This window comes from Rhinatrema bivittatum, chromosome 6, assembly GCF_901001135.1.
Source record: "Rhinatrema bivittatum chromosome 6, aRhiBiv1.1, whole genome shotgun sequence".
NCBI classification, from domain to species: domain Eukaryota; kingdom Metazoa; phylum Chordata; class Amphibia; order Gymnophiona; family Rhinatrematidae; genus Rhinatrema; species Rhinatrema bivittatum.
In genome coordinates this window covers 205,806,384-205,832,151 of record NC_042620.1, presented here as the reverse complement: position 1 = coordinate 205,832,151, position 25,768 = coordinate 205,806,384, and the positions used below count along the sequence as shown (strand labels likewise).

The 25,768-nt window shown below is 41.1% G+C and overlaps 1 protein-coding gene across 2 annotated transcripts in view; it reads left to right on the top strand.

Annotated features, from left to right (window-relative positions):
• Window positions 1-16,786, top strand: part of IGF2BP2 (insulin like growth factor 2 mRNA binding protein 2) — a 340,693-nt gene extending 323,907 nt beyond the window's left edge. For both annotated transcript variants that reach the window (XM_029606479.1, XM_029606480.1), the window contains 5 exons: window positions 5,859-5,975; window positions 7,151-7,225; window positions 7,922-8,053; window positions 13,979-14,092; window positions 14,640-16,786. In XM_029606479.1, the coding sequence (XP_029462339.1) occupies window positions 5,859-5,975; window positions 7,151-7,225; window positions 7,922-8,053; window positions 13,979-14,092; window positions 14,640-14,738 (537 nt within the window). In that variant the 3' untranslated portion in view covers window positions 14,739-16,786. The remainder of the gene's footprint in view (window positions 1-5,858; window positions 5,976-7,150; window positions 7,226-7,921; window positions 8,054-13,978; window positions 14,093-14,639) is intronic.
• The last annotated feature ends 8,982 nt before the right edge of the window (window positions 16,787-25,768 follow it).

Here is a 25,768-nt window from a genome sequence, read left to right as displayed (position 1 = left end):
TTTCTGTTAGCAACGAATGAGTGGGAGGAGGTGTGTCTACTCTCCACACAACACTTATTACTGATGTGCAGTCCTACAATACCCTAAATTTATTGTAAGAATTAAAATCCCTAACCACTCTTAATGACTGGATCAAATTCCATCATGCTACAGGGTGCAAGTGATGTGGCAGTAGCACTAATAGCAACAACAGTGGGAAAAGAAGAGGGAAGGCTTTTCCCTTTAAAAAAAAAAAAGGCAAACAAAAGTAACACTACTGATGATAGCAGTGAGAAGACCAGGACTGTCCCACCCAAACTAAAGAGAATCTTTTTAGCAAGGGGAAGCCACAGGTAGGGTTGAGCAAGAAGATTGTTAAAGCTAGAAGAGCGTCTAGCACCAGCTCCCAATCATCTCTCTTCCTATGGTACAGGGGCAGTAGAAAGCAGAGTCAGTGGAGGGTGGCACCAAAAAGCAGCATAGTGCTCTCCCTGATTCCTCCTGAACAGTATCTGCAGGAGATAATTAGAAAAAATATTGATTCTGATGGCCCTCGTGAATGATTATCAGACTCAGAAGATATTAGACTTCTAATAGCTCAAGCTATCTAAAAGAACATCTTTCAAGAAATGGAAATGGGATCCAAATGAAGAAAACAGGAAACAGCGTAAGCACTGACAAGTCAGATGCAAAGCATTAATTAAGAAGGCAAAGAAAGAATTTGGAAAGAAGCTTGCCATGGAAGCAGAAACTCATAATAAAACCTTTTTCAGATATATTTGAGGTAAAAAGCCTGCGAGGGAGTCAGTTGGACCATTAGATGATCAAGTGGTAAAAGGAGCACTTAGGGATGGCAAAGCCTTAGCAGAGAGACTAAATGAATTTTTTGCTTCGGTATTCACTTAGGAAGATGTAAGAGATATACCCATGAAACAAAAAGAGCACTGACTCTCAGTCGATGGAAGAGAGATTGTGAAGGTTGTTTGCTGCCGGTTCCCAGAGATATACCCATGCCAGAAATGATATTCAAAGGAACTGAAACAAATCTCAATGAACCTGGAAGATGTACTAGGGCAAATCATCTGGACCAAATGGTATACATCCCAGAGTGCTGAAAGAACTGAGAAATGAAATTGCGGACCTGCTATTGGAAATTTGTAAACTATCAATAACATTATTTATGGTACCTGAAGACTGGAGGGTTGCCACTGTAACGTCAGTTTTTAAAAAGGGATCAAGGGGTGGACTAGGAAATTACAGACCAGTGAGTCTGATGTCTGTGCCAGGCAAAATGGTAGAAACTATTATAAAGAACAAAATTGCTAAACATATATATAGACATAGTTTAATGGTACAAAGCCAACATGGATTTAGCCCAGGGAATACTTGCCTCACAAATTTGCTACATTTTTTTGAGAGCATAAATAAACATGTGGATTAAGGTGAACCAGTTGATATAGTGTATCTGGATTTCCAGAAAGCATTTGACAAAGTCCCTCTTGAGAGACTTCTTAGGAAATTATAAAGTCATGGGATAGGTGGCAATGTCCTATTGTGGATTGCCAACTGGTTAAAAGACAGAAAACGGAGAGTGAAGCTAAATGGTAAATTTTCACAATGGAAAAAGGTGCATAGTGGAGTGCTCCAGGGATCTGTTCCGGGACCAGTGCTTTTTAATATATTTATAAATGACCTGGAAATGGGAACAAGTAAGGTGATCAAACTTGCTGATGGCACAAAATTATTCAAAATTGTCAAATCACAAGAGGATTGTGAGAAATTGCAAGAAGACATTGCAAAACTGGGAGACTGGGCATGCAAATGGCAAATGAAATTTAAATTTTGACAAGTGCAAAGTGATGCACTTAGGGAAGAGTAACCCAAATTATAGCTACAAAATGCAAGTTTCCATATTACGAGTGTCATAGTTGAAAATATGTTGAAATCTTCTGCTCAATGTGCAGCAGCAGCCAAGAAAGCAAATAGAATGCTAGAGATTATCAGGAACGGAATGGAGAATAAAACAGAGAATATTATAATGCCTCTGTATTGCTCCATGGTGAATCTTATCTTGAGTATTGTGGTCACCACATCTCAAGAAAGATGTAGCACAATTATAAAAGGTACAGAGAAGGGCGACCAAGATGATAAAGGGGATGGAACAATTCCCCTCTAAAGAAAGACTTAGCGGTTAGGACTCTTTAGCTTGGAGAAGAGATGGCTGAGAGGAGATATGATAGAAGTCTATAAAATAATGTGTGGAATGGAACGAGTAAACGTTAATCAGTTGTTTACTCTTTCGAAAAGTTCAAACACCAGGGGACAATGAAATTACTGGGTAATACATTTAATACTAATAAGAGAAATATTTTTTCCTCAGTGCATAATTAAGCTCTGAAATACATTGCCAGAGGATGTGGTGAAAGCTATTAGTATAGCTGCATTTAAAAAAGGTTTAGACAAGTTCCTGGAGGAGACGTCCATTAACAATTATTAAGGTAGAGTTGCAGAAATCCACTGCTTATTCTTGGGATAAGCAGCTTGGAATCTATCTAACCCTTGGGATCCTGCCAGGTACTTGTGACCTGGCTTGGCCACTGTTGGAAATAGGATACTGGACTTGATGGACCCTTGGTCTGACCCAGTATGGCAAGCCTTATGTTCTTTTGTTCTTAAGCAGGTTTGGATTGTCTGGTTACTAGCATGCTGTACTTTAGTGAACAGCAACAGGAGGTAGAAAATGATACTGCTGGGGCAAAGAGCATCCCCCAGGAAAAGCAGGTATCTCTATAATCTTTCCTCCTTTTCCTCCTCAATTCTGAAGCCCTTCAAGAATGCCACTGAGGATCTCAGTTCCATAAGAACCACCCTGGGTGAAGTCATCCTGGAGAAGAAATTAGAAACATAGAATCATGACAGCAGAAAAAAAACTGTATGGCCCATTTAGTCTGCCCATCTGCACAATTAGTTTAGCTTTAAAATTCCCATCACTCCCTTAGAGATCCTCTATATTTATCTCAGTCTTTCTTGAAATCAGATACTGTTTTTGTCTCCACTGCCTCTTGTTATGTGCCAAACATGCTTATGGTGCTTTCTTCACAGGTACAAGAATACTATACTTAGATTTTGTAATTTTTTATTGAGCAATATAAGTTTTCTTGGGAGATGCTGGATGCCATTTCTCTGACAAAATGACCAACCAGCATCTCGTCTATATACATGAACTGATCCTTCTTTTATAGGTAAAATACAATACAGTACTAGGTCAGAAATTCTTAAGTTTCATGATCACCCGGAGTATCATTTACATAGGTTGTCATGTCACCAGCATGGTAGAGTATCCCTACACTACCCTAACCAGTTCTCCAAGTTGGGGACAATTTACCATCACTCTTTAGATAATCCTTTGTTCTGTAAAAATCTTGCTGCTCAGGGTAATCATTATATCTTAGGCTGTGTGCTGTGTTTACAGATGCCCCTGTAAGCGACATTCTAGCCTGAGGTTCTGACTGTTGCCTTCTGCTCTTGTGACCCTATAATTAGGCATCACAAATTGTCACCAGCTTCAGTTGCTGTCCAGGTGTCCTTGGAATTCCTCCAGGCCAGGCTCAGTAGGGCATTTAAAGTTCACATAGCCAGAGAGGCTAAGATATCAGAGGATTCTGGGTCAGTTGCCATCTCCATGTTGACCTCAAGCTCAGGCACACATATCATTCTACTGGGAATTTGTTCTATGCATCTACCACCCTCTATGTAAATAAATATTTCCTTTCACCCTCATCTCATGACCCTCGTTCTAGATCTTCTTTGAAAGAGACTCACATCTCCCCTATCACCTTTTCTCTAGGGTATACATGTTTAGATCTTTAAGTCTATCCATATATACTTTAGAACAAAGACCACTGACCATTTTACTAGCCACCTTCTGGACGGACACGATCTTGTTTATACCCTTTTGATGGCGTGGTCTCCAGAATTGTACACAGTATTCAAATGAGGTCTCACAAGGGACTTAAACAGAGACAATATCGCCTCCCTTTTTCTGCTGACCATTCTTCTCCCTATGCAGCCAAGCATCTTTCTGGCTTTTGCTATCACTTCCCCCATGGCCACTGCAGAACTGGCCATAGCTACAGCATTTGGCAGCAGAGGAGATTATCTTTACCCCCAACCCCCTGCAAAGGAGAACCCTCCACAAATTTCAGTCATACGTTATCTCACAGAGCACAGTATTTCCTCTCTTATTCACCAACCAGCTTGCCTAGTGAATGGGTAGTATTGTAAATGGCAGAATCCACATTGCTCATTGCTAGCACCAGAGTTGGTGGAAAAGTTAGTCTTTCTTAAAATAAACTTCCCTCTGTTTGTTTTCTAGAATGTACATGTGAGTGGCAGGAGGACTAAATGCACAGCTACAGTGAATCAATGCCCATAGTTTTGGCCCTCATCATCTTGCCTTGTTGTTGCTAATTGTCACTCTTGTTGCCGCTGCCCAGACCACTCCTTGTACCCTGTCTCTCTCCTGGTTCAGCTTTTTCCTGTGTCCTGCCATTGTTACTGCCCAGCCTGCCGCTCATTCTCTCATGGTCCCTTTCAGAACTCCTACCACTACAGGCACTGTATTGCCCCTCTCACAGTACCTTTAGATATTATACCACTGTGCTTACTGCCTTATCTCTCACTCTTTCTTGGGGTTTTGATGTCATAGTGCTTACTGCCGAACCCTTCATTCTATGCCTTGGGGAGTTTATGCCATTGTGCTCACTGCTTTATCCCCTCCCCTCCATGCCTTGAGGATTTGATGTCATAGTGCTTACTGCCGAACCCTTCACTCTTTGCCTTGGGGTGTTTATGCCATTGTGCTCACTGCCTTACCACCTCGCCCCCCCCATGCCTCGAGGATTTATGCCACTGTACTCACTGGAGGAGTAGCCTAGTGGGCTACAAACCAGGGAAACCAGTGTTCAAATCCTTGTGACCTTGGGCAAGTCACTTTACAATCCATTGCCTTAGGTACAAAATTAGATTATAAGCCCTTTGGGGATAGGGAAATACCCACAGTACCTAAATGTAATCCACTTTGAAGTGCTGGAAGCAGAATATAAAAAAATGCTTAAAAAATAACTCTAAACGTCTCTTGATGCTGCTTTGCCCGTCTCACATGCCTTGAGGTGTTCAAGCCTCTGTTTTGGCCACTTTACTATCTCACTGTCTTGGCATGCTCATGCCACTTTAGTTGGTATCCTTTACCCCTTTTTTGATTAGGGTATTCTTGCCACTGTTGATGCTGCTTTGTTTTGTCACAGTGCCCTGGGCTAGTCTTACCATTCTCGGTGCCTTAGAATGCTCTTCCCTCTGCTGCTGATGTCTGCCTGCAATATTCAGTAAAGCTGAACAGAAATCCCCAATTTTTACACACAAACTACTAAGCACTGTTTCCCCCCATTGACTTTAGTGGAAAATAATTGAACGAATGACACAGAAAAATAACTGTTTTAGGTCCCAACCAAATGAAACGAATCACTGAGCCAAACAAACCAAATGAACAACCTGAGCCAAAAACTTTGTGTGCATCCCTATTACGCAACCACACAACCCTTTTTGACTGGCAAGAACTATGCTAACTTCCATGTCATGTTATAAAACATAGATAAATACAGTACATCTCATTTGTATACTGTTTTACAGACAAGAAGTGTAGTGCATGTAGAAAAGGAATCTGTTTTGGTTAATGATTGATACAGTGCCCACAGGTATGCAGGTGTGCCATGTGGAGAAGTGCATACTGCTGTGCATTTCAGTGCAGTCGTTGACTATAAATTTGCTCTGAGCTGCCTGTGGGTGGTGTGTACTAATGATATCTGTCTGTCTGTTTGCAGGCCCCAGAGCAGGAAGTGGTATACTTATTTATCCCAACACAGGCAGTGGGAGCTATCATTGGAAAGAAAGGTCAGCACATTAAACAGCTTGCAAGGTTCGCTGGAGCTTCTATAAAGGTAAGAGAAACAGACATGAAACATACTATTAATTTTTCTCATGGTCGCTTATACCCATGGTAATGCTATGCATTGTCGTCACACGCACCCGTGACGACACCATCCATTAGTCATATATGCGCTCCTCTCTACCCCCTCCCATGAGAGCACTGAGAATTTGTCATACATACCTGTAACAGCACCATGCATTAATCATATACTTATCATCATGACAGTGCAGTGCATGACATTTGCACACCCTTAATGTTAATCTTGCATTTTGAGCTTTTGTAAACCGTTGTGATGGCTTTTCCGAATGACGATATATATTTATTTATTTTAAAAATTTTCTATACCGTCGTTAAGTTAAATACCATCACAACGGTTTACAGAAGGGCACACAATAAAGAGAAATATGGGTGGTATAGATTACAAATTACTCGTGTGCCATCATAGTACGGTAACAATTTAAAATAATAAACTAGGTGTGTAAGTTAAACCTGATTGTTAGGAACAAATTAGGCAGTTGATTTTAACATTAATATGCTTATGTAGGTTACTAAAAACCTCTAGCTTGGTGCATCCTTATCGCGCAACTATTTTTCTCCTTTTCTTTATCTTTATAAAATGCTTGTTTAAAAAAACTCAATCAATAAATAAATGAATAAATGCTGTCCATTAGTCATATACACACAAGTGTGCACAGTCATAATAGCATTATGCATTAGACCCACACCCTTAACAGTGTCACACAGACCCCTAACAGTACCATACAGATTCCTAAATCAGTGCTATGTGTTTCAGCCTGCCACAAAGTTCTTAAGTTTACTTCGGGAATAGCCACTACTATTAATTGCATCAGTAGCATGGGATCTTCTTAGTGTTTGGGTAATTGCCAGGTTCTTATGGCCTGGTTTGGCCTCTGTTGGAAACAGGATGCTGGGCTTGATGGACCCTTGGTCTGACCCAGCATGGCACTTTCTTATGTTCTTAACCCCCGACAAGCATAAAAAAAAGGGGCTGTGTACGTGACTTCTGGATAACTCCCTGTATACACTTATGCCCATTGTACAGCCCGGTGCTGTGCTCTCTGGATAAGTTGTTTGCTCTGAGAGAATGGGTATATGAAGAATGAACCAATGCAGAGGGAACCCTCTGATAGAATGCCAACATCATTCTTTGATTTTCTTGCTTAGATTGCCCCAGCTGAAGGACCGGAGATCACAGAGAGAATGGTGATAATCACTGGACCACCGGAAGCCCAGTTTAAGGTTTGAGTACAGTGCAGTGGGTGTATCATGCATCCAGTCTATTCTCAATGTATGCACACTATCCACAGAGACGACTGCATGTATAAATGTGCTCACATAAACTTAGAGCAATTGTCAAAGGACATCTGCAATTAAAGGAGTGCTTTACTCGCAGAAATGGTCTTTTAGAAAATTGCACAATCAACATGCATATAAAATCACACACATATACATATTATATAAATGTACTTTTATGTACACAGGAGAAGCATTCTAGAGGATGGAGTCTGGGTGGGGTTGAGACTTAGCATACTTTATGATTTCAAAAAGTAAGTGTATACATTCTCTCTGCACAACTACATACCCCAGAGAGCAGGTGTAATAGCATGTGCGTAGTTTTGCTGGGTTAATTTTCGATATGGATTTATGCACATAAATCCACTTTGAAAATTGGGTAACTTATTCATAATATTACAAAATTACCCCCATATAGTACACATATATGCACACACATATACATATACACACACTTCCAGTAATATGGGCACATGCAACTGTACATATCAGTAGTGTACTGACATATATGCAGACATATACTGAAGCACTGTTGGGCAATTAAGAAGCACACACAGTCATGCTAGCACTTTTGTACAAAGAATATGCATGCATATTGGCACACAGACAGTAGCACCGACTCTTTCCCTCCTCCTTCCTCAGGCACAGGGACGTATATTTGGGAAACTGAAAGAGGAGAACTTCTTCAACCCCAAAGAAGAGGTGAAACTTGAAGCCCATATCAAGGTGCCTTCCTCTGCTGCTGGCCGTGTGATCGGCAAGGGTGGCAAAACGGTATGTGTGCCTGTATGTTAAGGCAACTGCTGAGATCTGGCACCTCCAGGATGGTGACTGCGATCTGTGATGGAAAGATGTAGTCAAAAGGGGAATAGTGCATTCTCATTTACTTTAGGATTAGTTTCAGGACTAAGGAGTCTGGATACAGACTTTTAAGGATTTTTGGATAGGTTCTGGGACCCTCTGCACCTTTGTTCCATAGCCACATGCCCTCTGACATCTATTGAAAGTAAACCATGCCTTCTGTATATGCTGCAGTGTTTCCAGAGTGCATGTAAAGCTCACATTGTGTCTGGAAAATATTTGTCATCCAACTCTTTACAAAATGTCCCTTATAATTCCTCTGATCCTCTGGGAGCAGTCATAATCAGCAAGAGCATCAGAGATCTGATTGGTCCATATTGACAGCAGTGTTTCAAAGACTACACTAGTAAATCAGATCTCATTCCAGAACTGTTGTTGAAGTCTAACTACACCTGGCTTCTCTCAGACCGGGTCAATCAGCTAGCATAATTCAGAATTTAGGTAGGATTTCCAGGCAGTTGTCACTGTTTTGCTTTATTGATGGAGGCCTCATCCATTCCCATACTGTTTATCTAGATTACTAGTAAGGAACCTTCGAGAGCTCAATGTCTGAAGTGCCAGACACCTGGAATTACCAGGCTAGGAGGAACTAAAGTTGAGAGACTGCATTATTTTGGGAGTTGTTAGAGCTGCCCAAGTGTAACAAGTTTGTTGTCATAGATCTAGATATCCTGAAGGGACTACTTTGTGTCATAAAGTCTTCAGACTTGAAGAGTCAATCCATGCAAAGGGAAAATATCCTAATTGTACAACATTTTACATACTGCCCCATGTCTTATTCAAAGCTTCTGGTGAAAGCCAAATTTTGAAGTTGGCTGTGGGAGTATGGGGTCATAATAATGGGGGGTAACATGGATTGAAAACAAAAGTGTGAAGATAAAAAAAAGAGAGGGATCAGCAATAAACTGAGTATGGGGCACCCTTGCTAGAAAAAGTCTTTGTGATGATCCATAAGAATATTACATCTGCCATACTGATTCAGACTACTGTCTCTGACAGTGGCCAATCTGGGTCACGAGTAGCCAACAGATCCAAAAGAATAGATCTATTCTTTGTTACTCACTCTCAAGGATAAGTGATGGCTTCCCAAGTCTACCTGGTTAATGCTTTATGAACTTTTTATCCGAGGACAAACAAAATGGCAGTCCTTACAAGTAGGGTAACCTCATCCGATGGAGCCCAGCCTGGAATTTGTATGTCAAAGTTTCTAGAACTTTTGACTGTGCCTTACTCGTCATGCCCAGTATGCCTACATACCTTGCATCCATATGGAGGCACATTCAATCTCTTTTTTTCTGCAGAGCCTCTGGTCACTGTTCTTCACTGCTTCCTGCTTTAGGTCTTATTTTTGGGCTTTTTCCAAGCAGAATCATTCCTTGCAGGGTTCCCGCAGTATTGTTTCTGCCTTTGCTCCTGGTAGTATCCTTAGGTAGGTTTTTCGGTTATTTCTTTTTTGTTCCATCTCAGTGCTGAATCAATGGATTGTCACCACCATCAAGTTTGATTTTGCTTCCCTTCTTTTTCAGTTGACCATGTTTAGTGGGTTCAAGCTTACGCCAGGGTAATGTCTATCACGGATCCTCGTGATAGATGTATACTGTGCTTGGGAGCATTTCATGATATTCAGTGGTGTCGCAAATATGTAACTGTGATCCCAAAAGGATAAAGGTCCAGAGTGGAACTAACAGAGAAATATTTTGTGTACCAGAAATATGATCCATTGTCACCTGTATCAGAGGCATCAACATCGAGGGACCTCAGAGCTGCATCAGTGACAGAAGAGGCATTGGCATTGGGGGGTGTTTGGTTCCTTCGATGCTGAACATCGATAGGAACCACAAAGACAGGCTATCATTGGATTATTCCTATTCAAAGAAGGTGAAGGGTTCTGCCTCTTCGACACCAGCTTCAAGGAATTTTGATGCTGGACATCAAGGGAAGCCGAAGAAGCATCAATATCAGTCTCCATTGGTGCACAATGCCAGGAACAGGGATGATATGGCAGCTGCCAAGTACCTTCCTAAGCAGGTCCTAAGAAGAGACCTCATCCTCACAGAAAGCCCGAGATCTGCGCCAGTCTCCAAGGGTCCAGGTGTCTGCCACTTATATACCTCTTGGCTCCCATGAAAATATGGCCACCCCTCCTACCTCCCAGTCGGTGTTAGCATTGGCCATCTTCGAGGAGGAGGAGGACTTGGACATAAAGATCCAGCAGGCCTTGGAGAAAGCTCTGTAGGGTATTGGTATTGAGAGCATTGGGACCAGCATCACCTGTCTTCAAGCCACTGCTTGAGTCCCTTCAACTGCCTAGTGGCCATGCACTGGTGCCAGTTCTGGGGCCAATGTCTGTGAATTGAGATCAATGTCTATCATTCCACTGGTGATCTTCAGTCTATCTGGGAAAAGCTTCCTAGGATCCAGGCTAAAAGAGCAAAGTATATCCTCTGTAAGGCAATGGCTTACACCGGCCTACCAGTTGGGGTCTGATTCAGTTCTCATGGAGGGTAGGGCTGTAGAACTAATTGGAAATCAAAAGCTTCCTTCATATAGATCTTCCCTATACAAGGCATTGTTCCAGCCCAACAGATATTTTCTCCTTCCTCCACTATCTCAGAGCTCTGAGGCAGCTCCTGCTGTACTTCAATCTCCCCCCCCCCCCACACACACACCCTCCCCATAGGAACTTGCAATGTGATGTCATCCAATAGTGCCAGTCTCAGGGTAAGGCCTACAGCAGCCTTGGGCTGCAAAAATGGCACACAGAGGGGATAAGCGAAAACTCTTACTGAAGTTGCTTCTTGGCTCAGCCCACAGTGAAGCTCAGTTCCAGTGTATGACTGGTGAGACCCTTTAACTTCATTTGACCCCGAGATACAGCTCTGAGGGTTAAGTCCAGAGTGTTCCCTTCTTTTCTGATGGCATTGCTCCAAACAAAGTAGGAGGAAAAAATTGAACTGAAGATGCATGCCACACAGCTGTTCATGCCACCATCATGATTCCTCCCCTGCCTTTCTACTTGCTTCTGAGCAGGCTTTCTGACAGAGTTAGGAAAATTCCTCTCTCAGTATAAATTACTGGCTTCTGATAAGATCAATGAAGTCAGATACAACTGCTCTTGATCTACTTCAAGCTGTGATTATTATCTGTATCTAGATGCAACTTTACAAACAGAAATCATGGCATTCACAAATGGAATTAGGATAGCTATAAGATATTTTTTTAGATTCAAAGCATCACATGGATAAACCCTTCTTGTCCTTGCAGTGTGTGCTGGGTGAGAGAGACTGTGCTCAGCAGTTACCAGGTGTGGCATCTGCTCATCCTCTGTTGTAAAAACAGGTGGGCATCACTGCTTCTGCTGCTGAGTACAGTATGATTGGGCTAAGCCTGAAAATACTTCTGGAGTAGTGAAGCCACAAGGTGAAACTGCCCCAGACTTTAATGGAGTCAGTTTCAAAACTATCAGGCCGATACAGTAAAGCGCGGCCGCGGTTACCCTGTTTCTAACCCGCTTTGTACCCACAATTTGGCCGCGTAAGTCTAACCCACGATTCACTATCCCTTTTAACCCATCCTTACCGCTTCTTTAAATCGACGCGTTTCCCTTTCCGCCCGCGGCATGTATATGATATGTAAACAATCGGATTAGCTATTCCCTCCCATACAGTAACGTGCGGCCCGATTATCGCCTTTTTAACCAATTGTTTTGCCGCTTCTTTAACCCGCTAATTTACCGCCTACCCTGACCCTGGCGTTAGAGGGATGTGACAGCAATAGGCAGGCTCCGGTCAAATAAGTGGGTGGGTTGGAGCAAGCGAGTAAATGGTGTGGCCTGGTTCTCCTACGCTCGGGCCTGGTTCTCCTACGCTCAGGCATCGGGGATTGCCAGTCCTCTCCCCCCCCCCCCCCCTCCCGAAGCAAGGCGCAGGGCGAAAATCGACTCGACATGTTATTAAAGCAAATAGAAATTGTAACAAAAGTAAACTTACTGCATGCTTCCAGCCCCAGTCCTCTCTCCCCTCCTCCCGAGGCGCGCACCGCGGCTCCCCTGCCTCCCGGGGGCAGCCGGCGGCGAAAGCGGCTTCCAGCTGCCCCGCCGGCAAAGGTCATTGAATGCACGTCCAATTTGGGCGCTCAAGGCAGCGAAGGCGCATGAGCGCACGCCGTGACCTGAGCACCCGGATGGACGTCTGAGGTCACGGCGTGCGCTCATGTGCCTTCGCTGCTTGAGTGCCCAAATTGGATGTGCGTTCACATACCTTCGCCAGCGGGGCTGCTGGAAGGCGCTTTCGCCGCCGGCTGCCCCCGGGAGGCAGGGGAGCCGCGGTGGGCGCCTCGGGAGGAGGGGAGAGAGGACTGGGGCTGCTGAAAGCCTGCAGTAAGTTTACTTTTGTTACAATTTCTATTTGCTTTAATAACATGTCGAGTTGATTTTCGCCCTGCGCCTTGCTTCGGGAGGGGGGGGGGGGGGAGAGAGGACTGGCAATCCCCAATGCCTGAGCGTAGAACCATCCACTTCCTGGTACCTGTCATTTCAAATGACATTTGAAATGACAGGTACCAGCGCACCCAGGATATTGTATAAGGCGCTGTATAGCGCTCTATACAGTAAAATGGATTGCGCTTCATGGACGCGCTTTGGACGCGGCTTGCATTTGCGTCTAATTTAAATACTGTATCGAGCGGTATGTGATCCGAACTGTGAGCGCGGCAAACGAGCGGGCGCCCGGCACTGCCGCACTTTTTCTTACGCACCCTTACTGCATCGGCCTATATGTGAGTAAAAGAAGTCTGCCTGCATAAAAAGCTTGGTCCCCCTCCAGCTCTCAGTACTATTAAAAGTATGTCTGCTATTCATTGCATGTATTCTTTTTTAACCACATGGAAAAGGGGTTGGGTTTAAGTCAGGAGAGTGACATCACATGAAGTCACATGCTTCAGAGCATGAGCAAAGAACAAGGGAACAAAACACATGCCTTCTCCTGCCAATGGGGAGTTTCCTTTTGAAGATTAGTTTGCAGGCCCACAGGCAGTATAAATATTGGCCCGTGAAGCAAGACACAGGAGATGAGTTATTTTATAAATATAGTATGTAACTTTGGGTTCACCCACATGGGTTTATTTTTTGATTTGCAATGATATCAGTAGACACTGTTGATCTTATTGTCAGAGATCACTTCCTGAAAGACTCCTCATAAATTGTGTCTTTACAGAAGCAGACACATGACATTTCACAAAGAGAGTGCACTAGTGTGCACTGTGGCACATGTGCTGACAATGGCATTGTAGTGCCTAGGAATCTACTGAAGGCAGGCGAGGGACTATAGTGACACGGACAACTGAAGGCCAGGAGATGTAGCAATCAGAGGGGCCTATTTACTAAAATATGCTATTGTTTTGTGCCTTTTAGGGAATAGCACTTTAAAGTACAGCAACAACATAAAAAGGTTGCCCTGTATGTTCAATGCAAAAGTTTCAATTGCACATCTAGAGATTTAAAGTTTTCTATTATTAAAGATTTTAGCGTTAGTGCAATCCGTGTTAAATGTAAATGAGTTACATAGCATAATTCTGTATATTAATCATTTCATTTAAATCTGAACACTAAAATCCACATTCATGCACAAAAGCATTAACATTAATTTCATTTCATTTTTATTTGCATACTGTCACTCTATATAAAATACAATCATGGCAGTTCACAGATGCAAGCTTGTTAATGCTGTTTTAACATACATTAAGCAGAAATGTAATCATTTGACTTTCTAATAATGCCTGCATTAGTACAGTTTGTCAAATAAGCCACAAAGTCTGATCTTGGGGGATATCTCCTTACAGGTGAATGAACTACAGAATTTAACAAGCGCAGAGGTCATTGTACCAAGAGAGCAGACGCCCGATGAAAATGAGGAAGTAATTGTAAAAATACTTGGGCATTTTTTTGCCAGTCAGGTAAAAAAAAAAAATACAATTTATTCTGCTTTTTAAATGTAATTTTTTTTTTTTTTAATTTTAATCCAAACTGCTAGGTGATTCAGAGAGGAAGACTGGGACTAGGTATCGCATTTGATCACAGTGACTTGTGACTTTCAGAGATGGCCGCAGTGTTAGTGACGTGTCATGACCTGTGCAGAGTAAACCAGCAAGAAGTATAGACCTGGCTGTGCTGGTTTCTTTTGCGTTGGCTTCGGTGGAATGGGATGGGAAAGAGTAGCCCTGCTGTCCTGTCTCAGTTGGCCTTGGTATTCATTGTTCTACAAGGCTTCTAAAGTGTGGGGCGGGTCTAGATATTCCCAGATTTGTAACTGCAGGGCCTCACCCAGTTATTAAAGACATCCAGTCAAGGCACTATATATTAGATATTAAAGGGTGTGGATGTCAGCATTTCCAACACCAGCCTTTTATGTACATTAGATGGATTTTCTCTGTCATTGCTCCCTCTTCTGGCACTCGCACCCTGTTTTATGTTTTTTCTTGGCCTCTTTCTTCCTCTCCTCAGACTGCACAGCGAAAGATCAGGGAGATCATACAGCAAGTGAAACAGCAGGAGCACAAGCACCATCAGGGAGCCACCCCCTCAGCACCCCGCGGCAAGTGAAGTCCCTACCGCCAGTGCCCGCCAGGAGCAGCCGAGGAATGTAAGCCCTCCCAGACACCAGGAAACAGATGAGAAAGACCAGGGCAACAAACCAAAGAGCAGAGGTCCAGCTGAAGGCTGGCGCTCTGCCTGAGAACCCGGTGGGGAAGAAGGCACTTCTGGCCCATGGAAAACTGCAGGCACCACACGGGACAAGAATCCCCTGTGCCTGCTTTCTCTCCAATGACCCCATCCCTCACATGAAATGAATTGCAGTGGCACTGTCCCTCAAACTGGGCTGGCAGGCTTAAATTTAAAAAAAAAAAAAAGAAAAAGAGCTCCAGGCTGACATTAGTGCATGTGCGCCCGCACATACACATGCGTTAGGGAAATTGGAAAAAAAAGCAAATCAAAAAGTTACCTGGGTCTGCAGTGTATAAGGGCATTAGCAGTGTATATTGTATTTTAGAAATAATATATAGAATAATTAAACTAACACAAGTGGGATTCTTTTTTTAAAAATAGATTTTTGGATATTTTTTACATCTTGGACAAATGTTTAGAGCTGTGGCTCTCAAATCCTCTCCTTGGGGATTCCCAGCCAGTTGGGTTTTCAGAACATCTACAATGACGATGCATGAAAACCATTTGCATGAATTGGAAGCAGTGCATGCAAATCTATATCATGCATATAGTCCTTGTAGATATCCTGAAAACCAAACAGGCTGGGGGTTCCCCAGGACAGGTTTAGGAACCACTGATGTACAGTAAATAAACAGGTTTCTTTGGGAATCCTTTGCAATTAGTGCAGAAGCAGACCAGGTTTTTTTTTAATTTTTAGAAAGTTATCAACAAATAAAAATGCAAACCAAACAAAATACAGAATTCATGACAAATGAACAGCTCAAACCGTCACTGATTTCTTGAGAAATATAGCAGGAAGGATAATTTAATCCATGAAAGGAAATTTGACAGCTAACAGAAGGGATATTGAGTCTTGTTTCAGGGTTATTTTTAATCTATAATCTAACTCAAGGTCTCTGGTTATTTATTTTCTCATAGGTATAAACTGGCTTTTGCAAACTAAAAAAAAAATTGTCTTAGCAAAATAGTAATCTAAAGTAAAAAGCATCAATCAAAACCAACTACTTCTGCTCCTCATAGGTATATAAATATATCTGTGTTTATGAAATATGGGGTTTGGAAAACACACTCCTTATAGTGCACCCATTATCCTAGGATTAGATGCAGAGACGATGGCCTATCCAATAGCCCTATTCAGTCAAATTTTATCTTGCTGCAGAAGTAGCTCATCTGATTAATAGGATTACAAATGGCTCCTTTTTTTTTTTTTTTTTTTTAGGGCAGTCAGCCCCAGTCTTGGCTTTACTCCACTTTGCAGGTGGACTTGTAATTGTGATGTCCAAGAAAAGTAAAACTAAAAGTGTATGCAGTACAGTAAATGAAGGACCAGATCAACCAGTCCTGAAAAAAAAATGGAGTTATTTGGTAAACCACCTTATTGTTTATGTAGATCTTTAGCCTTCGTAAAAGGGAAATACCATTCTTAAAAGTCTAGACAATAAACAAAAATATCTCTGCAACTAGTAAGCATTTAGACTCAGGCAAAGTTTGTTAACGAAGGCTTTCTGTCCTTGCTGTTACTGGGAGCATACATTGTATGTCAGCAACAGTAGCGCAGTCAATGACATCATGATTTCCTCCTATTTCTCACCGAAGGATAGGATATACTAACATCACTGCTGTTTGGAAAATGATTTTTCTCAGCAGTAATATAGGGTCTCATAAAACTTCATGATGGACTAAATGAAGGAGGTGTTCATTTCTGAAATAAAATATCCATCCATATACTCTCACTTGGCCACAGAATTAGCTGCCTGGAATTTTGAGTCAGACAGTGCTCCTTTCAATTTCAAATCACCTGAGATTTATTCTGAATAGTGCCCTACCAGGGCAGTAGTTCACAAAAAAAGTAACAATGGACATGAAATCAAACACCTTTTAATGTATGTTTCATTATGGTTTCATAAAGCAAATATAAACTGCCACTTATTTTGTTGCATAACAGAAAATATTACCCACCTTCCCATAGGATGCAATAGTGACTGACAGAGTTATCAGACACGCGAGGGTAGCATTCCCTCCCAAGAAACTCTGCATTTGGTGTCAGTCAGATTTTGCCACATATATGTGTGTGTATTTCATATATATATATATATATATATATATATATATATATATATATATATATATATATATATGTGTGTGTGTGTGTACATATATATATATATATATATATATATACACACACACACACACATATATATATATATATATATATATATATATATATAAAGATAAGCATCTGTGATATTTGTCCTAGAATTTTATAAAAATACAGTGCAGAGAACAAAGAAATAGGGATTTTTTTAAATTAAATTTTGTTCTTTGGGCACTGCCATCAGATATAAGGAAAAAAAGTTTATTTGGTTTGTTGTTTTGTTTCTGTTTTAAATTTTAAAAGTGGGAGGAGGTTGGTGCAGAGCAAGAACAATGTGAGTTTTTAATAAAAAAATTGTAAATAAAAAAAAAAAATCAAGAGACTTTAAAAAAAGAAAACAAAAGAAAATCTACCTCAGGGCATTGTTATACCTCAGCACTTACATTTTTTTCTTTTTTGTTCCCCCCAACCTTTTTTTTAAAGAAATTTTTATATTCCTTGAAAAAAAAAAATTAAAGTAGCAATCAGTGGAACAATTTGGAAAAAAAAGATTTTGATTAAAAAAAATTGGGGAAAAAAATAAGCAAACAAAAAAAATTCACAAAAAATTGATTTTAAGAATGTCAAGTTGTGTTTCTTTTGTTGCTAGGAAACCAGTAGAATGAGGACTTTGCTATGAGATTGTGTAATGTGCACTTCTCTAGCTTTTGCAAGCTAATAAATAAAAAGGGGGAAGGGGAAAAATTTTTGAAATTCTTAATGGGGGAGCAGGAGCATAAATCTTGAATAAAGTTTACATCTAAAAAATAATTTTAAAAAAATGATCAAAATAACATTAGAGAGAAGATACATCTGGCATCAAAATGTACCGTCCCCCTCCCCACCCAAAAAAAATATTAGAGTTTTAATCTAGTCAAAAGATTATCGTAGCAGTTTTAACTGTAAGAGATGCCATTGCAATAACAGACTGCAGTGCTGGATTCTTTTACTGCACAGTGTTCTGTAAAAAAAAAAAAAAAAAAAAAAAATGTAAAGAGAGATATCCAGCTAAGAAGAGCTTTGAAGTCTGAATTTTTTTAGTGCAGCCATTTGTGTCTGTTCTGCTTCTCAAAATGGCAGAGAAATGAGGCCTTTAACTAGGTGGCACTGTACTGGAAGATGCGTGTCACAAGTGTCGGCAGGGAGAGGGTGGCTGTTTTAAAGCAATAATGCTAGTAAAGTTTAAACCCCTCCTCCTCTTGTGTTTTACTGCGTTATCATTCGGCTATTAATTTTATTCAAGAGTGGCTCTAAGTTTCTGAAAACTCCACCAAGTACACCAGGGGGCGCTGTTGTGCTGAGCCTCATCAGAACTCCATTGTACTGCAAAACATGAATTCAGAATGGACAGCTGAAGATAGGACTTGACTTGGAAGAATCTTCTTGAAAACAGAGTGTGTGGCCACAATAAAAGATGCGCACACAAGTTTTATTAACAATGAAGCTAGAAACAAAACATTAAGGAGAGAAAAGAAAAAAGAAGACCCAAAGAGAAAGCAGCAGAGCCCTAGAATGGACAGGTACCTGCCTGAGCTGGCACTGCTGCTTTAAACAGGAGGAGTGAGGAGAGAGCAGGAATGAGGGTCACACCTCTTCTTTCTCTTTATGAATGTGCTAGTGTAGGAGAATTCTGAGGGATAGAGCAAGAAAAAGATAAAATGTAGTTCCCCCCCCCCCCCCCCCCCCAAAAAAAAAAAACCTAGGGTCATTGGCAGCTCTGCAAATGCTGCCTCCATTGGAAAGCTTCAGTGTTAGAGCTGTGTGAATATTTTACTCTGCTGTGTTTGGTGCATTGTGAACAGAGGGCATGTATTTTAACATTCCCTGGCACATTTGCTTGACCAGACTTGTCCTGGCTTGAAAATCTACCAAGCCATTTGCAGACATAGAAATAAATTCTCACATCCCCATTTTGTGTCTTTTCATGGGACCCTTGTGAGCAGGATATTCTCTATTTCAGAGGTCTGTACACTTGGAATAATGACTCCCCTTGAAGATAAAGTGAAACCATTTGGTTCTTTCTGAAACTGTTTAATGAATGTGTGTTTTGTTTTGTTTCTAATCTAAATGTTTTCGAAAGGTACTTAAGAAATAACAGCTAGGTGAAGAGCCCTGAACTTTGTCTTGTGACCTCATCCCCCTGTCAGGGCATTAAGGGTTTGAGATTTTCAAAGCGAGTTATGCACATAAGTGGTGCTTTGAAACTTAGTTAAGGGATTGTGTGTGTGCACAAAATCTAATTTCACATGTACTTTTACCCACACTAGGAAGAGGTATTTTGGGGGAGGGCAGAATCAGAGTGGGGAAAGCATGTATGCACATACATGCTTTTTTTTAAGGTATGCATATAAATGTACAGGTAGAAAAGTTACACCTGCCTGGAAATAGGTGTAAGTGTATATGTGTACTTGGACAACCTATGAATTTTCAAAGCGGATTTATGTGCATAATTTCGCTTTGAAAATTTGGGCTACAGACTTCAGCCCTCTGTGGGCTGTTATAAAATTACCCTTTCCAAACAAATAATCGTCATCTATCAGAGTATTACATTGATCAGGGGTGGCCAACTCCAGTCCTCAAGAACCACCCACAGACCTGGTTTTCAGGATAGCGATAATTAATATACATGAGATAAATTTACATACAATGGAGGCAGTGCATACGAATCTATCTTATGCATAATCATTGTGGATATCCTGAATACCAAACCTGTTTTGTGGCTCTTGAGCATTGGAGTTGGCCACCCCTAACATAGCTGATGACATCATGGGTTTTCTTCAGTAATGCCATCAGTATGCAACATTGTGGGTTAGGGGTTTCCCTTATTTTATTGTTGTCAAGAGTAAGATAAACTTTTAAAAGCATAAAGGGCGTGGCGGATGTAATATGTCTTGACATGTAACCTGGGCATTCTCTTAAGAGCCAGGACACACACTCACTGTTGGTTATTAGTATTTAAAGGGAAAGAAGTGAGAATAACTGAGCATGGATTGAGCCAGGTGGACACCATCTCTTTTAATGTTAGATAATACTGCTGTCTATTGCGTACCCTTAATATCTGGAGTATCCTGCCCTGGGCTAGCCTCCCCTAGCATGTTTGGTGGCTAGATATTTGCGCTAATGCATCTGCAAACAATCCATCCCATAGCTCCGTAGATGGTGCTGTAGATGCTGCAACCTTAACTGAATAGTGACACCTGCCTCTTGCCGGAAGGTTCCTGTAAGCTGCCAGAATAAAGTAGAGCCATGGATTTCGGTGTCTGACAACAAAACCCATCGCTTTTAGGAGACTCCCTTCAATGTACAGAATGTTTTTACTTTTTATTAACCTGCCTTCTATCCCAAAAGAAAGTAGCCAGATTAGTTTCTGTGCAGCAAATTCTTTGTCTCCTAGCTATTCATCGGAAAATATTTTTGAGAATTACTACTACTACTTCTTAACACTTCTGTAACGCTACTCAGTGTAAACAGCGTTGTACAAAAACATATGAGAGTCCCTTCTCAGTAGAGCTTAACAATCTAATCAAGACAAGCATACAGGGCAAAAAAAAAAACTTTGGGATTTTCATTTACAGTATTAAGAAAATGGTTAAATTAATGAGACTATAAGTGGGACAATCAAGGGTTAAGATTTAAAAGCAGCCTCAAAATGGTAGGTTTTTAGATGGGATTTAAATAAGGCAAGAGAGGGAGCATAATGCACCAGCTCAGGAAGTTTATTCCAACAATATGGTGCAGCCAGGTGGAAAGCACATTCGGCACAACAGGGGTTAAGAACTCTGAAAATCCATTCAACGGCGATAGAAAAGTTGATTTTGCATTGATTTGGTTGAGCATTACAAAGCTTGCAGTAACTGTCTAGCTGTGATGCTGTGAGCAGCACCAGTGCCTTGTAACTTCCCTTTGTGTGTGTGCGTGTGTGTGTGTGCGTGCGCGCATGTGTGGATGTGGAGTGAACTAAAATCACTACTGCTCCATTATGAACTTCTGACCCAGGGCTGTAACTGTGCTTCCTTCAGGCGCAAATCATTTGTGATCAGGGATCCCCTTTTCCTATTTCCAATGATTGTACAAATAGGTTCCATTGTACATTCAGAAAATAAATGAAATAAACAGATCTACAATATTTATGGAGCTTATCCCTCTAGTGCTTTATTTTTTTTAAATGATTTCACACCCTTTATTATCTCTACTGATGGAATAGAAAGACACATTGAAGACTGATAAAATGATAGTAGAGGGAACAGGATTACCAGGAATATACCCGAGATTAAGAGGTTGATCAATGGACTCCATTTATGCTGATCTGGTATGTATGAAACCATTAGACACTCCCTCTCCCCAGCACTCTTTCCCACCCCAACCCTATCACCTCCACCTCATGTGTGCCTATTCTGCTCCCACATCTTCTCCCTCCCTCTTCGAGGCAGCACCAAATGCAGCCTAAAGATCTGCCTGCGCTGCCCCTGCCTTTGCCTGTTCTGGGCTGCCAGGCAGACATTGGCTCCCTGTGGACAAAGTACAAGCATCCCTGCCACCGTAGGCATGCAAACCGGCCCTGCTGGAAGGCTTTTGCAGGAAGTTGGGCAGTGAGCATCCATTGCAAAGACAACAGTGCTCTTAGTGGCCACTGGAGGAACCGCACGGGACCCAACAAGGAAGTGAATATACAACTTGTATTTGAAACTAGGATTCCAGGTATAGATCATGGGGCAAGAAATCTGAGTTCTGCTTTTGTTCTAATCTGGAACAGAGAGTGGATTTAGCCCACGAGAGAACTGAAGATTGATTATGAAATGAACTCCAAGCACAACTTCTACAGAGCAAAGAAAAACACAAGTAATTATTCCTGTTATTGCCTTGACTGATGGTATTGATGATTAGTAACAATTTTCAAAAGCATTTGAAAACAAGTGATCATGCACACGCAGGGGGTAGAGAGAGTGGGAGACTCTCTAAATTGATACTGAACCTGGGAAATAAGTCAGGCACAGTTTGACTAAATGTATCTACATCACAAAAACTCACATCAGTATCGATAACTAGAAACCAAATCACTTTCCTCTGTAGAGGCAGTCTTCCCATGCTTCCAAGCATATACTAAATAAGAATTCAGCTCTGTAACTGATTATAGGAACCCAAATGAATATCTTTGAGAAAGAAGCTGGTACTAGGTAATTGAAAACATTCTAGAAAAGATTGAGTGCAAAGTTTGTAACAAATCAACAGTCTAGGCATCTTATCTAAAATGTATATCTCGTCACTGGAAAAAAATGTTCTAAAGTATCAACATTTTCATTTTAACAGTGACTTCTTCAAATTCTGATGTTTCATGTATATAATCCTATTTCAAGAAAAGTGATAAGGACTATTTTGCTCTTTATATTACAGGTGATGAGATTGGGGAATACCTAAATACAGAGAACTGTATGCACATGTAGTGGTATTGTAGTGAGGTGGGGAAGTTTTGGATGGCAGTAAAGGGAGAGATTGCGAACATGGCTGATACACGATTCAAACTTTCACCACAACTATGCTTATTTGATATGTGGGGGGAAATAGAATCCCAAAGAATATCAAAGTAATTTTATCCCACTGCTTACCTGTGACAATATTAACCATTGCTTGTTTTTGGAAATCAGTTCCCCAGATGGAATACGGATGTAAATTGCTGAATTAAATTGCTTTTCTAGAAGGGGCTTCATGCCTGCTAAAAGAACAAGAGAGAGGAATCTGAAAACAATTTTAATAGTTTTTGACATGGCAAAGCACTATACACTAATTGTAGAATGTTTAGGTTGGTAAATTAGTGATGGGATGAGAAATTACAGATGATAACTTTCAAAAGAACAAGAGAGAGGGGATGCAGGGACAATGGGACATGGATAGTATCTAAACTTTTTTTTTTTTTTAAACATGTGGATAAACACACTTCACCATCTTTACAGTCCAATTTGTGAGCTGCTCAGCCATATAAGAGGATGCTTACGTTTCCCCTGAAGAAGGCACGATAGTGCCGAGACATTGTCAGTGCTGGGAGCGATCTCGGGACTGATTACTAAGCACCATAGTTACATTGGGAGAAAGGTTTATAATTAGAGAATTTTTTCAATAGAAGATAAAGTAATCATTTTTTTGTGATATTGACTTTTAGAAATTGTAATAAAGAATAGTTACTTCAGTATTTAAAATTAAACAATGAGAATATGTGCAAACTAACAAAAAGTAACAAAATCTAACGGTTTTTGTTAGTGTGCACTAACGGGGAGTTAGCACGCACTGACTCCCATTAGTGCGCACTAATCGGAAAAACAAATTTTTGCGAAAAAACGGGAAAATCCCGATCTTTTTCGGGCTCCCTGAAACATGCCGAATTGGACAATTTTGTTGACATTTTCCAATTCAGCAAAAACGAATGCACATCTCTAGTGCGCACACATGGACGCACGCGTATGTTTAAAAATCTACCCCTTTGTGCATACTTTATAAAATCAGTCTGACATGCTCTATATATGTACCACTCTAGAGGGGCACTTTGAATCGGTGGATTTTCGGGAGGTGGGTTGGGGTTAGAGGTGTGTTGTTACAGCACATTCAGAGATACTCAAAGTAAAATTGACATCAGTAAAGAATTATAATCCTTATAAGTAATGAAAAGTCTTTAACAAGAGGAGTTAATTTGTGTACTGCAGTGCGAGCTGCATTGTATAAATCTCCTTTTCATCACTTTTCATAAGGGCTATAATTCTTTACTGATGTCAATTTTACTATGAAGCTGAAAAGAGGGCAAAAATAGCAGGGGCTAAAGTTGAAAGATCTTCTGATCGAGTATTTTTTAAAACGTTTTACTTAAGAAATGGCATACAGGTGGAGCATCAAGTAAAGATAACAAAGCTAGTTTTATATATTATGATCTGCAAAGAGTAATTAAAGTACAGAGCTCATGAGTATGTACATGACATGAAAGCAGTTACAAATAATTGCAGTACACTCTCTGAAAATAGAAAACACAGACCCATGTCATTTAGTGTATATGTAAGCCTAAAATTTCCCCCATACAGCCTTATATTTCTCAATTTTCTCTGTTAATGAATGTTACTTTTTCAAGCATTACAATCTCTGTCATCTGTTGTCTCTATTCGTTAATCCTGGGGGTACTTTTCCGGAATACAGCAATAGTGTATCTACCTGCCAACAGGCATTGTATTTCAGGGCTTTATTTGCTAACAAAACTGACATGACATTTCGCCATGGATCCAACAAACCCAACATGGACGTAACCTCAATATCATTATTACATATTGTCTGAACTGCAGCCTCTAAATTGCCCCAGAATGTGGACACCTACAACTATGTCCACCAGATACGAATATAAGTACCTTGAAGGTCCCAAGTTCTCCAACAGAAAGGGGAGACACATTGAGAAAAAACAGTGGACATCACTAAACACAACATACAATAAGCTCAACTCTTTTAGAATAAAGTGAAAGTGTGTGCCAACTGCTAAATATCATCCCAGTCAGATTCATCTAGTTTGATCTACAAATTCTCATTCCAAAGTCTTATCGAGGCCTTAGTTCTGTCTGTATAATCATCTCAATCAATACTATGATTATATAAATGAGAAATGATTCTATCAGGGAGAGTGGGATCACTGATAACTCTTATTAAGGGATTTGGGGTGTGGAAAGAACCACTTTTGTCCATCAGCTTATCCAATGCTGCACCACATCTGAAGGTAAAGATGGTGGGTCTCCCTGCCAATGCGATGCATGTCCATGAGTTCCTGAAATGTAGCTATGCTTTCCCTTCTAAACATTTGCCATAGGAGCCTGAGCCCACATGCCTGCCTACCATTTCCCCATGGCTGGGTAGAAAGAGCAATATGAAAGGCTTGGATTTTTGGCTATGGAAGGGATAGGCAAAAACCTTATGTCAACATTGTGCATGCACTTGCAAACACATACAGTGTGAGCAATGATAGGACAGCCACGAGGAATTCTCCAGGCCATCGAAAATATACAAGGTAAAGTTAGAAATAGCAGAAGTTTAATTTCCTCCATCTGTGCCCTCTGGAGTTAGAGTCAAGAACAGGTGGAGTCAGCTAAATCATTCTCTGACACATGCAAATCTTCCTGCCCAGTAATAGCAAACATATATCCGCTAGCCCTGTTCCCCCTTGCCATTTAGATCTACACAAGATGGCCATGTTAATATGAGCCACACTATTATGCCAAATAAAACTACCCAGTGAACTGTTCAAGGAAGAAGGAATAGTCTGTGGTATGGGACATGCTGAAACAAACAGTTTGGGAAGCATACACAACTTTATTAGATTAATGTGCCTTGACCAATCTTATAAATCTTTACAGATGGAGGCTAAAATGGGGGAATAGTTAGCAAGGATTCCTGTCCTGCTTAATTCCGCCACTCTGGGACTTCACTTTGCTGTTCCTGTCTGGATGTTCTCAGTACCCGCTCCTCAGGGGCCTTGTTACACCTAGGGCTATCCGCTCCTCGGAGAGCCATCTCTACCTGTCTCACCTTTCTTCCAGTGAGCTTCATCACCGTTCCTCGGATGACCCTCCAGTGCACCCGTTCCGGGTCTCCTCGGTGCCTACTCTACAACTGGCTTCCTCTGACTCTTAAGTGAGTACAGGACCTGCTCTTCACCTTCCTCTTCCTTCTTCGTGTGGATTCTTGGGTTACCCCGCTCTGCGGACCACTACCGGATCCATTCTGTCTTGTGCAACCATTACTACCTGCGTCT